The sequence below is a fragment of the Eurypyga helias genome, unplaced genomic scaffold, assembly GCF_000690775.1.
Source record: "Eurypyga helias isolate BGI_N326 unplaced genomic scaffold, ASM69077v1 scaffold5964, whole genome shotgun sequence".
Lineage (NCBI taxonomy): Eukaryota > Metazoa > Chordata > Aves > Eurypygiformes > Eurypygidae > Eurypyga > Eurypyga helias.
In genome coordinates, this window is record NW_010246711.1 from 37,998 (window position 1) to 52,217 (window position 14,220).

At 39.8% G+C, this 14,220-nt stretch overlaps 1 protein-coding gene across 1 annotated transcript; it reads right to left on the minus strand.

Moving 5' to 3' along the window:
* Window positions 1-1,060: 1,060 nt before the first annotated feature.
* Window positions 1,061-12,199, minus strand: LOC104505446 (sodium/potassium-transporting ATPase subunit beta-1-interacting protein 3-like; the record flags this gene model as incomplete). Its single annotated transcript, XM_010150488.1, has 3 exons — window positions 12,157-12,199; window positions 10,469-10,635; window positions 1,061-1,141 (listed from the first exon to the last, which is right to left on the minus strand). Coding segments are annotated over exons 1-3 (291 nt in total), but the record flags the coding sequence as incomplete, so codon positions are not given.
* Window positions 12,200-14,220: the final 2,021 nt, after the last annotated feature.

The window sequence follows — 14,220 nt, forward strand, 5'->3', positions numbered from 1 at the left end:
AAAGGAATCTATCACTGAAAACTTCAATTTTTATGGAACTTTTACTGAGTAAATTAAATTTTATTTCTTCTTAAAACAGTTTTACCCGTTTTCTGTTTGTTGTCAGCCAAAGGCTAGGAGTTTTAATGCTTAAACCAAAAAAGTATGTAGCTCACAAACATTCCCATCTGAAATGAGGGAAGTTCACAATTCTCTAAAAGCATTGCATGAGTTAACCATGACGTAGTTCATATCACTAAATCTACAACCAGTAACGGGGACATTTATTCTATTAATAATGCCAGAGTCAGCACGCGCTATGGGCATTCTGTGCCCGGAATCATCTAAGTATGAATATGGTAAACAAAGATCAATATCATCTATGTGCAACAGGAGGATAAAAATCAGCAGTGGTATGGAACTTACTGTAGATACAATGGCAAATATAAGCTCTGCTAACGTAAGCGCTACCTTGTATGAGCGTAACGCGTATCTCGATATTTCCAGCAAACATTTCTCCTCTAATCGGAGATTTGAACAAGAAAGCAGTGAGCTAGAGCATTGAGGGTCACGTAAAGGAAAGTTTTACTCAGATTTGAAAAAATTAATCCTTTGCCATTTGCTCTTTTTTATAAAGAATTAACATTCTCATCATGAGACCCACCTGCTCAACAAGTTATTACATTTATCTCACATTAATTTTCTTTAGCTGCTTTCAAAGTAGTCTCAGAAATTCAAATATATTTTTCATACACACTTTAAGATTTAACCAAAGTGACATTGTCTGTTTTTCAACAATCAAAAAGAACATCAAGTTTTCCACTGAATAATCTTCCCCCTCCTCCACCTCCCCGGTACTTCAGAAGGCAACTCTAATTCAGATCCATTGCATTTATGTACTTCAAACCCACAGTTATTTACTATCAGAGACAAGTTCAAACACTGAGGTTCTCATCGGAGGGGAACTCCAAAGATCAAACTGTACGTTCAAACAGCTACATTTTTCCTCTATGGTTCCAGCCTTCTAAAATCTGCTGTTAAAACACAATCCCATAAACCTGAAAAATGGTAAGTGACCTACCTTAGAAAGTCCGCCTACTTCCAAATAGAAGCAGATAATGAAAACATTCCAGGTGACCCACAGGGCGGTCCACACCGTGTACTAAACACAGAGCCGGATGAAAGCAAAAAGACAGAAAAATAAAATGTAAAGATGAAAGGGTTTTATACTGAGCAGATCAATAATAAAAAACCTGATATCAATAAGCATTGTTCTTCTGGGAACAGACAAGTGCAGAGAGTTCAGAAAAGGAGTTCTCCCTGCACAAGTCCCCTAGGAACCATAGGAAATTACAAATCCAATATTCGTTTCTGCTCTAAATACATACCAATAAAACAGATTTATTCTTTACAGTTTTACACTATTCTACCGTTACCAATTAAGTCCAAAATGCTGACTTAAACACTGGTTTTGGGGCAACTGAGTAATTCGTAAATCATGATTTAGCTCTGTTAATGGAGATTTCAGAATAGCACAGTCATTTAAATAAGCAAATATTATTAAAATAATATTTAAATATATTTTTTAAAGACACAAAAAAAAAACCAAAACATGAAAGAAAACAGAATATCTATTGATCTGATAATTGAGTTTTCAGAAAACAAAAAAAACCAGATGAAGGCTAAATCCGACCTAAGAATCTTTCAGTAAAAGGTATTTAATGAAATTAAAACCAGTTTACTACTTCTCCAGCCCTTGTGGCCGTGAACCCAATCCTACAACATACCCTTAACAGGTAAAAGTATCTGTATCTCTTCTAGGTTCTCCAGTTTCTGACCCTAGTGCACAACTGAACTCATATTCCACCCACAGCTTGAATGGGAGAATAATTTTTCTACCTGAAATCACCTTTTGCATTTTGTCAGCGTAACTGACCAGCACTGCTTATCTATATACCGCTGTAAACTATGCCCACTAAACTCTCCCAGCAGTGCACCTCAGAAGCATTTCTGTCTGAGGGGTGGAGTGCAGACCCAGCCACACAGGAGCTACAACCCCCTGAAAACACAACGAGCAGCAGTACCACTGCTTTGTATTTTGCAATATGCTTACAGCCTTCACTAAGGAGAACTGCTTCTAAGTGGCTTTGCAGGGCTAATTAGCTGTAACCAGTTGAGGTTAATATGATACTGCTTTGCTTCACCCTAATCTATAATATGTTGGATCCCATTTCCATTCCATGGGTGCTGTCGGCCTGGCTTTCTTGGGCAGTTTTGGGTTATGTTCCCCTCTTCCTTCTCCTCCCTATGATGTAGAATGAAAGGTTCAGGTGAAGAGGGTTAAATTTTTCCCCCACTTTGATTAAGCCCATATGCATACATATGTATGTATTGTATTTTTTGCATACAGACCAGGTTAGCTGCTTTAATTTAATGTCTTATGAGGTACTTAGGCTGTTTGGAGATGGTTATGGCTAAGAAGTAGATCATTAATAAACAAAATGAGAGTAACACTCTTGGCCCGTTTCCTTCGGCTTGCAGAGAAGGGCAGTGCGGCAACTGCAGTGTTATAAAACAGAGAAAGCTGCTATAGTCTCTGAGCAGTATAAGGTCTGTACTATTTATAAGATTAACTTAAAAGAGGATATAATATTTTAGCCCATTTTCTGACTTTGTAGTAAGTCAGTATAAGCTCCTGATTTTCCAGTGTATGTCCTCAAATCATCAGGTGCAGGGTGTTCTAAATTAATGAATACTTCATACAAGCCCAGCTGCTCATAAAAAGCAGATTTCAGGCTATTCAGGAGAATTCCTCTTTTTAAAAAAAAGGATTTTTATCTGTCCATAAATGAAATCTGTCATCACAACAGGAAACCCACTTGATTTGCCAGACCAAGCCAAATCCATTAATGTCCTCATCCTGTCCCACAGGCACCAGTGACAACTGTGCTCTGTGCAGGCAAAAGCCATCTGAACGTGCTTCCCCAGTCCCAGCTTCGCTGTTTTACACAGTCAGGACCTCTTTGGTCCCTTATCCACCACGACAGTTACTGAAAGGGACGTGCAGGTGCAAAGCAGATGTGCACCTTGAAACCCAGCTGCTGGGGAAGGGAGAGGCTTTTCCTACATTCTCACTGAACTGCAGGAATATAAATTTATGCTCTGTTTTCTTCAAGAACGTAATAATTACATATTCAGTAATTAGTACTACACAATTTTTGAAAGTAAGAAAGTTACTCTCCACATTTCAAAACATATATTTCTGGTTATGCAGGTAGAGGATTTTGTCCCCTGTATAGCTCATAGGTACTTAAGGAAGAAAAAAAGTTTTAAGACAGCAAAAGCCAGTAAGTAAAATTACGAAGTGTCAGGATTCTGGTTATATATATATATGTATTTGTCTTTTGTGGATGTGCAGTACAGTGCAAACAATAATTAAATCATCATGGGTATATTTTAATTTTAAAAGTCCCTACCTTCATTAATACATTTTAGGAACAGCTAACTCAATACTTCATTTCCATTTGTCGCTCAGACCCTGTTCTGAGGACAGAATATTAATTTCCTCATGAGGTTTTCTACTATGCTCATCGCTGTAATGTCTGAGAGCTGCACAAACATTAACTAATTTATTTTATGTTATAAGAGAATGATACAGCTCTCAGAATGCAAATGATGTCCTGATACATGCAGAGATAACATTCAGAAGTAGTCATACATTAGAGGCATCCAACTTGAAATGCTCAAGACTTCATTTTTCAGAACACTTGGGGTTATACAGTGCTTTATAAGCTCGGTATTCAGCTCCCTGTAGCTGAGCATTCAGCATTTGTGTGAATCAGACCACAAGGTCTCAAGACAAAGGGAAAAAAAAGCATGTGAGAAATTTAGTTTAAGTGACTCGCTTTGTGTCAAAAAAGGTTTCAGTTGTTGAGGGCAGAGATAACACTCAGCTACCCAGTGAGGCCTTCACAACAAAAGCAATCCCTTTAAGTTTTACTGTCACATGCCTCATTCGTCCCATGTCTTGTTTTCTGCAAATTAAGTTTCTATTCCATAGCTACTATGACCAGAAAACCCCCAAATGTCTGTCCTTTCTATAGCAACTGAAGTGTCCCTAGAAAATAATTGGTATGCATCTGCATAGTTCAAAACTGCAAACATATAAAAGGATCCCATTAGGATTGCACAAGAGGGCTTTAAGAACAGTTTTTCTTAATTTTTAAGTGTTTCTTCCCGAAAAATCTGTATTACTTTCTGCGCATTATGTGTGTAAATCTATATGGATATGACTTCAAGGTTTAAAAAAAAAAAAAAGTATCGATATTCCATGATTTGGCATCACACTAACGCCTGCTTGGCCTGCTGTGTGAGGCTTAACTTTTAGATCCATTATGGAGACCTCTTGTTTGAGCTAGCAGAGACACTGCCTGCAGTCGTGGGCTGTTGTCCGTTGTGTGAAGCGACAAGAGACCGGGGAAGGTGCCCTGCACGCTGGCAGACCTTTGCTGTAAACGGAGGAGGGGTCAGTGTCTGAAGCATCAGGCTCACAATAAACCTCAGGGCACCTCACCTGACCTGTTTCATAACCTGACCTGCCTTTCAACCTCTCGCACCCCGTGTCCTGAACACCACCCTGATGGTCCTGCCGTGTCTGCTCTCTCTTAACTCCCCAGCTCAGCAATTCCTGCCCCAGTTCTTTAGCCAGCCATGTTCAGCCCTCCCAGCTCAGCTGGTCTCATGCTCAGCATCAAAACCCTCGCCATCCCTGGAACGAACAAAGAATTTTCCACACATGTTGAATCAATAAGAAGAGCTGGGTTTTTTTATTTTGTAGTCCATCTAATGCACTACTTAAAAATCATCTAGACATTTTTGCCTAACATATTCCTTCTGCTGGAAGGACTCAGGACCTGGTGATAATCTTTGTGGATTTCTCCCTATATATACTTTCTCATTCTCGGTCTTTTGCACCAAGGACTGTATACACTATGTGGTGTGATGAAGCATTTGGAGTCCTATAAATTATGTGGAGAGAGAACTCCCTAAACCTTACAGGTTAAATATCTGTCAAATTACTGTTCAATGCAGTATATTCCTTTCAGATTCCCTTTCTTAATTCCCGCTTCTCTATAGCAGTGATATTTCTACACCCCTTTTGAGTCTACAGGTCAAATTGAAAATGATGCAGATACCTTTCATATCCCTGTGAAATACAACCACTTCTAGAGCTACATAACTGGTATTAGATGGGCACATTATATCACAAAACAAAAGTGTTAAGGAAAAACGCCAAGGATGGTTTCTTAAACTGAAAGGTAAGAGAGAAAAGGGAAATTTCTAAGTTTGAATATTACAATGATTGTGGGATAAGTTTAGTTTTAATGACTAAACTACCTCATGTATATTTAATCAGAAGTGCAGCACCTCCTCTGACAATGCCTTGGCATTAGAGGAAATTAATGTTGGATCACGGGTACTTCAAGGTAAAGGAAGCAACTACCCAGTCACCAGATTTTCTTCCTGTAGTATCTGGCTGTGTCTCAGAGGCATCAGTACTTACAGAGTCCTGCTTAGCCATCGTGGTGAAAAATGACAAGGAAAGTGTCATAAATGGAGATCATGGAACAGTAACAACTCAGGACTTGACAGGAAGGATATTCAAGGTGTAGTTTTGGATGTCTAAATACTTCAGTTGTATTATGGAACTGCAAGAGTGTTTGTATAGCATTTGCTTGAATACTGCATAAAGTATCCTGTGTACCCTTTCTTCTGCTTTCTTGTTTTTTTAAAGAAACTGCCTCTTGGCTTTTCAAGTATACACAGTGCCTACATATCATATTATTTAATGGAATAAATTAAGGCAAGCAAAACAAGAGATTTCCACCTTATATTCCCCCTATTTAAGTGTATTATTTTCATCTCTCGCTGTTCATTAATACATTCATGTTCAGCTTTGGGCCAGGTTTCTGCAATCTTAGCTACATGAGTCATCGTTCAGAAGGCTTTTGAAGTCCCATATCAGAAGTAAGAGAGGGGAAAAAATTCCAACTTTAACAAGTATCCTTTCATCATCTTTAATCAATTTTAACAGCCTGAAAATCTTGCTGGTGATAGCAAGTTCTATCAAGAAAGGAAAAGCATGTATAGGGAAATGGATGACAGCACAGGTCTGGAGCTGCATAATGGGTGTGTTACAATGTAGTTAGAACTGAAATTTAGATGTTTTTTCTTCTTTGCAGCTGTTTGGGTAAGTTTCAAATGGGCAAATATGGGAAAATTAGGAAGCAGCTCTGCACTTTTAAGTCCCCTGGGAACTTTGCACTCATTTAATTCAGGCACAAAATATTCATGTACCAAAAAGAAGACATCCACTTAGTGGCAGGACAAATTTTTCACAAAAATTGATCTATATCATTAATACAAAAACTATTAGAAATAATCATTGTATTTAAACTAATTAGGACATTTGGAGTTAACATTGCTGCTCCCCCCCTCTCTCTCTGTGTTTCCTAATCACTGAGAACTCAGAATTTTACCTATAAGCAAGTGAAATTGCAGATTTATTTAAGAATCACCATTGTCATAGTCCTGTTTCTGAAGGTCCATAAACACAGAACATGAGTCACTGCCTTGATCTACTTGGAATAACAATTATATTCAACAGAGATGCTTCCTGACTCAGCCATTGCATGTCAGCTCTTAGATGGTGGGGCATTTTTTGGTAGAAAGCTCTCAGATTAAATTTTGTATCAATCAAACTATGAAGAAAACTCACTTCTTCACTCAGACTTTTAATCTACAATGGCTATGCTTATGCTGCTGTCAAAGAGAAGACTGCAACTTACATAGGCATTAAATGCCAGTGATGAACTAGATAGCCTGGGTGCAATGACAGTGGAAGAGTTAGAAGCATACAACAGCTTTTGTTTTTATCAAGCTTCTATCGCAGCCCTCATTGAGCTCCTTGGCTCTAGATTCCTGCACGAAAAGCCTGCTCAATTGTGCCTGCAGACCTAGACTCACATTTGAATGCAGTATAGATGTTCTTCAAGTTATGGCCCTACATCTAACACATTTATTCACTTACTTTCCCAATCCTGCTCTATGTTAAAATTTGAGGGGAGAGTACATGACATATGCAGCATAGGATGGCAAAGTGAAAGCTTCTATGTCACTTCCCTTGTCAGGGGGACCTTCATGTACAGCCTTCATCAGACAGAAGATAGATTGAAGACGTTTTCTTGAGGTCAAACCAAAGACCCTAAGGCTGGCCAGCTTCAGTCAAGATCCCTACCAGAGTATGATAGAATATCATGGGGGCAATTTGCATCCACATGTGGCAGATTAATTTTGTGTAGACAGTTTACAGAAGTAAACTTGTATCTGACGTGATTCTCTCTTTACTTCATTACTTTTATATTCTGATGGATCATCTGCACTAGGCAAAGCTGATTTCCAGGGAAGTCTTAAGGAAAAGACAGTGGATAATAAGCCTACTTTTCTTGAAGTATTTGGTTACTTTTCCAGTTAAATTGGATTTAGCTTAATCGAAACCAGAAGGTTCAGCAGGTTACATAAAAGCATGACTCAACATGTTTATTTTGCCAAAGTCACAGTGTTGACTTCTCCCTCCAATGTGAGACACCAACCACTACCATATCCAGGGGCTTACATGTGGCTGAAGGTGCAGCTATGGACTCAAAAGTCCATGAAGCTTCTCAATGAATTTCAAGCCCAATTCACTACTCAGAGCCTGCACTGTGTTTAAGTAATACTGAAATTCAGGACTCTATTGAAGATTTGTATTAAACAAACTTTATATTTGAAGCCAGCAGTAAAAGTTTACCACTGTAACAGGTGAACTGTGTTTTTAAAGAGTTTCAGAAGCAGGGAGGCAGTCTATGTCCTTCCCTGGGAGAGGGGCCTTTGGGTTAGTCAAGACAGCCTGGAGCTGGTACTGGTAGTGGCCTTTGCTGTCCGTACCACTGACTCCTCTAGGGTTTCTGCGGAGAGCGGGCACAGCCAAGCTGCACTTGGGACAGCCCTAGGAAGCACAGCTTCTGGGGACCATGTGTTAGGTGTTGCCTGGAAGATCCTCGGGCTCTTCAAAGTTTTTCTTAATGAGCACTTTAAGCACTTTATCCCTGCACTGCTGCAGAGAGACTCCACGCACTTTTCCCCTTCCTCTGGCTACTTCTTCCCGTTTCCCCTCTTGCACTTCTTCCCTTCTGCTGGAACAAGTGAAACAGGTCAGAGAGCTCACCCACACTTAAATTAACATTGGAAAGGAAAATGGTGGTTTTTCAGCCGGATCTGTTCAGGTTTGACAGTTTAAGTGGCTGAACCGACACTTGTGCTGGTGCAAAGGCGGGAACAGCACAGGGACTGAGCAAAGGGAGGATCATTGCTTATGCTGGCTTGAGGTATTCACTGAATTCAGCCCGAGGGTGAAGCTAAACAAGAGGCTGAACTGACAAGTTTGTAGCTAGCAACAAGGGAAGTCTTGCATCTCCTCCTTTCCCCTCTGCCTCCGCACTGCTGTTCATGACTGCAGTCCCAATCCCTGCTCCATGCTGGCCCTGGCACCTATTTGGAACCTTACAGACTGGATTCAGCTCACCAATCTACCAAAAAACTCCCCACTTTTTTGCTAAGTTGGTGTTCTGGCAGTTTAGGAGTGGAACTGGCTTACTGAAGAGTCTGGTTAACTGCGGCCCGAACAGAAAAGTGTATGGAGAGGTCTTCAGCCAGGGAGACTGACAGTGGGAATAGGGAGGCGATGCAAACCACTCCCTTCTGCTGGTGTTGAGCTGTGAGGCTGGTTCCAGACAGCTTGTGTAGTTTGACTCTTCCAGCTTCAGGATTTGCACCAAACTATTCCTACTTCACTGGTAACATTACATTAGTAAGGATAGAAGCTGCTGTAAAGTCTTGATCTTCTCAAGTAGTATTTTCACCTGCAATAGCTTGAGCTCTTGAATATATGCTCAAAGTTAAATCAGAATGTGACTTCAGCTAAATCTGAGGATAAAGTGTCTTGTTGAGGTGTTTCTTTAGTTACGAGTTTTCCAGCTCTACTTTAAAACAACTGATAGAGTCTAAAATGTTCATTTACATTAGTAAAGATAGAGAAAGTCAACATCTGTTGTCTTTCATTTGAAAACTAAAGCAGAACTGAATAGCAGTGCTGAACCTGAGGGGCAAGAGATTTTGTGTTGCTGCACTTCTGACACAAATATCCTACGTAATTTTACAGGTGCTTACCCTCGCTTGTGATGTACTATGGATGAAATGGAGAACACAAGGCAGAAAGGCGAGTCATCAATACATGGATATATATACACTGCTGCCCAGTTCTCCAACCACAGGTAATAGATAAAAGTGCTATTATTTACATCAAACCATTTTCAATTACTTATAGTCGGCTTGTGAAGCTTAGCTAAGGTGAGCATAAAGAACCTTGGGTGCACTTTTTGTTCACTTTTTCTTCTAAGACATGACAAAGAATTACAGGATTCCAGGATTGACTAGAAAAAATGAAGGTTTTAAAGTATTCTTTAATGAGTTTTCCCCAGCAGACATTTATTTCACTCTTTTGTGAGGAAAAAACCCAAACATGTTTAGCTTCTTAAAATCCATTACTGACAATACATCTGAAATGATCCAGATACATACACTGCCAGGTAAAGATATAATATCCATTTAGGAGAGACTGTGCGGAGAAAAGGGATAGTTTTTGTTGGCAGTTTCCTTCACAGCTTTGAAAGTTTGTTGTTGTTGTTTGTTTTTTTTTGTTTGTTGGTTTGTTTGGTGGTGTTTTTTTTGGTTGCTGGTGTTTTGTTTGGTTTTTTTTTAATTCCTGGCTATGTTGAGAACATGGGGAAAAAGCCTGTGAAGCTTCAAGTTACAAGCATCAGAGAGAATTTACAACAATTTAGGGTCATGGCCATAAAAACAGGTCTTGGCAGTTAAATGTGATAAGGAGATTTCTTTGGAACCCATGGGTCACAGGATCAAAGGAATTTCTACAATCCTTGATTCTCCCTGTTTAAGAGGAAGATGCAGCTAAATATAACTTGACCGTTATAAATAGTGGTTTGTGGGGTTTTTTAATTGTCATTGATTCTGCTTGTCTATTGCAAAAGTAACAACAATTTGTATTTCTTTTCTTCATTTACGCATAGTCTAATTGTAGATGTTCCCATGACCCATGTAGGTATTTCATTCTTTAAATAGTCTTACTAAGAACTTGTATCACAATCATAATTTTGGCAGCACTTTCTCTAGGTTACCCATTCTCGATAGCTTCCAAAATCTTAGAAATGCCACTCAGTAGTCCAAAATTTGCAAAAAGACATAGAAACCTCTAAAGAGTCTACAGAAATACCATCTGGTGTTTTGAAATCAAGAAAATTCTGCTTTGCAATATGACAGGATTTAAAACCAAGAGAAAAAAAAAAAGTAAAAAGAAGAAAAAGAAACTTACCACGACTATATATCGAGGCCTAAACTGGATGGTTCCAAACAAACCCAAAATGACAACTATTATCTGCAGAAAATTGCCAAGGATAGGAGCCCATTGGAAACCAAGGAAGTCAAAGATCTGTCTCTCTAATGCTGCCAGCTGTAAGAAAAACATAAACAGAACATCCACTTTTTAATTATGGGTGAGACAGAACACTCGACATTTTCTTATTTGCACCAGGCTTCACAAAGAATAGTATGGCAAAATTCTGAAACTGAAGTTCCTGGGTGTAGCCTTTGTCAGCATTCAGGTGTTCACCTAGACTGAGCAAAGTCATGCAAACCTGGCTATTGTTACTTCAGTATTGTCATGCTCCCTCCATTCCTCATGTCTTTGTTTTCTTAGATTTATTTTCAACTAGTCTTGACTGCAAGTTCCTCAATCTATTCCTAAAACAGAGAGATATATCCCAAAGAGGGCGGAACAGGCCCAGAGGATACTCAGATATGGCTGTTTGGTATGTTCCAGGGAGTTCCCTAAATCCAGGAATTAAAGAAGACTGCTGGGACCTCCTCACTCCCTGAGGCACAGAGGTACACTCAGGGAGTGAAAGGGTGTAGAAAATGTTGGAAGACCTTGGAGTAAACGTCTTCAAAACCAACCCAAATGAGTTACCTGCACTTTGCCAGAAGCTGCTAGGTTACTTTGGGCAAATGCAAATCAGAAAGACACGGCATCAGCCTAATGGCTCTCTTCCCACTGTTGGGGGTGGATTTAGTTGGGTATGGAATTGAAAGAAGCTAAGAAGCATCAACCTTCATCCTTGCACCAGCATGTGTTTCTTAGGTAATTCTGCATTTCCGAATGTTAAGCAAAAAAGAAAAAAAAAAAATCCAGATTAAAATTCTTCTTCAACCACATTTGCTACTCATTTTTGACAATCTAATCTATTGTTCTAAAGACGCTGAAATAAACTTTCTCAGCAGCACTCCTGTTGAAGTTTAAACTCAGTTCCATATTTTTCCAGCTGTAGCAAGACATTTTTGAGCAGCTAAACAGAATCCTACTGAGAAACAACTGAGTTTCTGTGCTTGCTAGAATTTATTACACATCTACTTGATTTTACTACATTGTTACAATTGCTAAAATTTACTGAAATGTGCACTTAAAATATTTATAACTGAGGCAGATGGAGTAAGCATGGCCCTATGAATACCAACCAAAGTATTAGCATATGTGGGTATTTCACATAAAACATTTCCTTTTACACATAATGGCCAGATTCAATCCTCACCTACAAGCTAGGGCTTTGTGGCACCGAGAGCAGAATCTGCCCATTCTATACAAAAATAATCCCTTACACCAGTCATGAAAACCACATTTTCTGTACTGAGGTTAATAAATATGATAAATCTAAACAATTAAATGAACAAACGTTGAATCATCAACTTGGTGCAGCTCCTCTGCAATCAGTAAAGTTACACTGACTTTTATCAGCTAAACATCTGTCCCAGTATATATAAATGAAAAATTATCACACAGAGGACAATGTTAAAATCAGATTATCCTCTTGGACATGTAAGTTGTTCCTATCTTAACAAAAATTATCTTATCCTTTTTGTGTTGTAGGTAAGGGAGAATCTCAGAGGGAAGACCACTGCCATGTGAGTGAAGCTGTTGGCTCATGTGGCATTAGCCATCTACCTTGCTTTTGTCACACTCTGCCCTCTCCTCTTTTAACCCATTGTCCATCTCGATCAATAATTTGTTTACTTCCCTAGATATGGAAAAGAACTACAGACGTTTATGACCAAATCCAGCAAATGACATATTTACATCGACCTCAGATGGAATTTCAGTGTCTAATGGTTTGTTTCTCACCTTGTACACAACAGCAACCCCGATGACATTCTCATAGTGTCTTCACCTTGTATTGGACTCATGAGCATCACAATAATGGCCTAGCTGGGACTTCTCTAAGGACACCTCAGAATCACTTTCTTCATCTATGACCCTCTAGTGCGCTCCCTCAAGCAATTCAGGTGACATCACATTTCAGTATACTCTTAGCTTCCCTAAACCACAAGATACATCACACAATACAGTACAAGACAGACCCAAATCCCATGTGTGAGATAGTAGAGAGGTTAAAAAATGCACTGGCACAGGCAGAACTCAGTTTAGGGTATTATCAACAACATACCAAGAGTTCTGTCCTGTATCACATAGGAAGACATGACATCCATGAACACACACAGAGCCAGTTTCTCTCCCAGGGTCAGCAAGATGCCTAAATAATTCACAGACCACCACTCTTCAGAGACAATGTGTCTTCCTGGAGCCCAGACATTACCAAGTAAGCAGAAGATGGAGGTGTCAAATCAGACGAGATTCTGCTGATGAGCCACCTCTGCCCTGACATTCATTGAAACTGTCATGTAGCCCAGGTCATCACCTGCACCAATACATTGAATGTGTCCTATAATGCTCCCAGCACTGCTGGCTGCTAGCTTAAGATTGTCTCCAGTAAAGTGTCCTCGGCTCTGAAAAAGGGCAGCTGTGTGCAAACTACATACCTACCTACTCAAAATGTTCTCTCGGCATGGGTGAACTGTCTGGGAAGACTGCTGGTCACAATGAGCCTGGTTAACATGACAGAGCACCCTAACAGCTCACTAGCACCCAAAGTGGCATGTCACTGCCTGGCTTCTTCCCCAGGCACATGTGAATTTGCTGGTGTAGAGAGCACAGGGCTTGGCCAGAGTGGGTATTGAGGAAACTCATTTCACACACATGGTTTGCTGCAAGAGATGGCTGTCCTTAGACATTTTACGTAGTGTTGAAACACCTAGAGCTGTCTGAAAGACAAAAGCCTGCTGCACAGATATGAATGAAGCTGTTCAGTACGTGTCTCTTCTTAAAGTGGTCCTTAGAAGTGATTTTCAGAGCTGTGTAGATCAACACCTTAAATGCCTGAAAGTCATGGTACTGCAACGTCAATGAACGCAGCCACTGATCTTTCCCAATATCCATGTCAACAGGCTTAGTACTCAGCTCACACCTAAACTGGATCAGATACAAGCTTTGCTTTCATGTCTACCTCCCTGATATCAGCCAAGCAAGATGTGAGCTTATAAACTTATAAAAAATAATCAGTCTTTTTATGGATTACTGGTAAAGGCACCCATCACAAACACAGAGAAATAAGATTTGATTTCCTTCCCTGCTGCCTACCAAGGTATCCATTCCTCTCCTCCCACCTCCTATCCATTATGATACCAAGGGGAAGAGCTTTTCCTTGAAGCTGTGTCGCCAGCCAAAAATAAAAATTTCTATGCAGCGAGTCAAAAAAACAGAAGCAGAAACATGAGTCTACAGCCTACTGCCTATGGCACTTATCTGGGAGTGGGAGAGTTGCTTGTATTTCTTGCCTGCAGGGCTCTTTCTGTATTTTTATATATGGTGACAGCATATAAACCACTGAAGGAGTCCTGGGAGCAGGACGTCAAATATGCAGCCCCAATCCTTCCCCACTAACAAGTGCTTTCACCATGGGACTATTCAGTGAGACTTTCCTGTGCAGCTAAATCTCATTTGATTTGGTCTTCTCGCCAACACAGAGTAATTTGGCTCATCCCTAAAGCCCACGGAATGCATTAGTGGGGGAAAAATCTAAAGAAAAGAAAGAGGTAGGAGGTACGTCTATCCTGCTCAAATTACTACTGTCTTCTAAATTATAAAACCTTCTTGGAGAAAGCACAGATAAAAGTTAA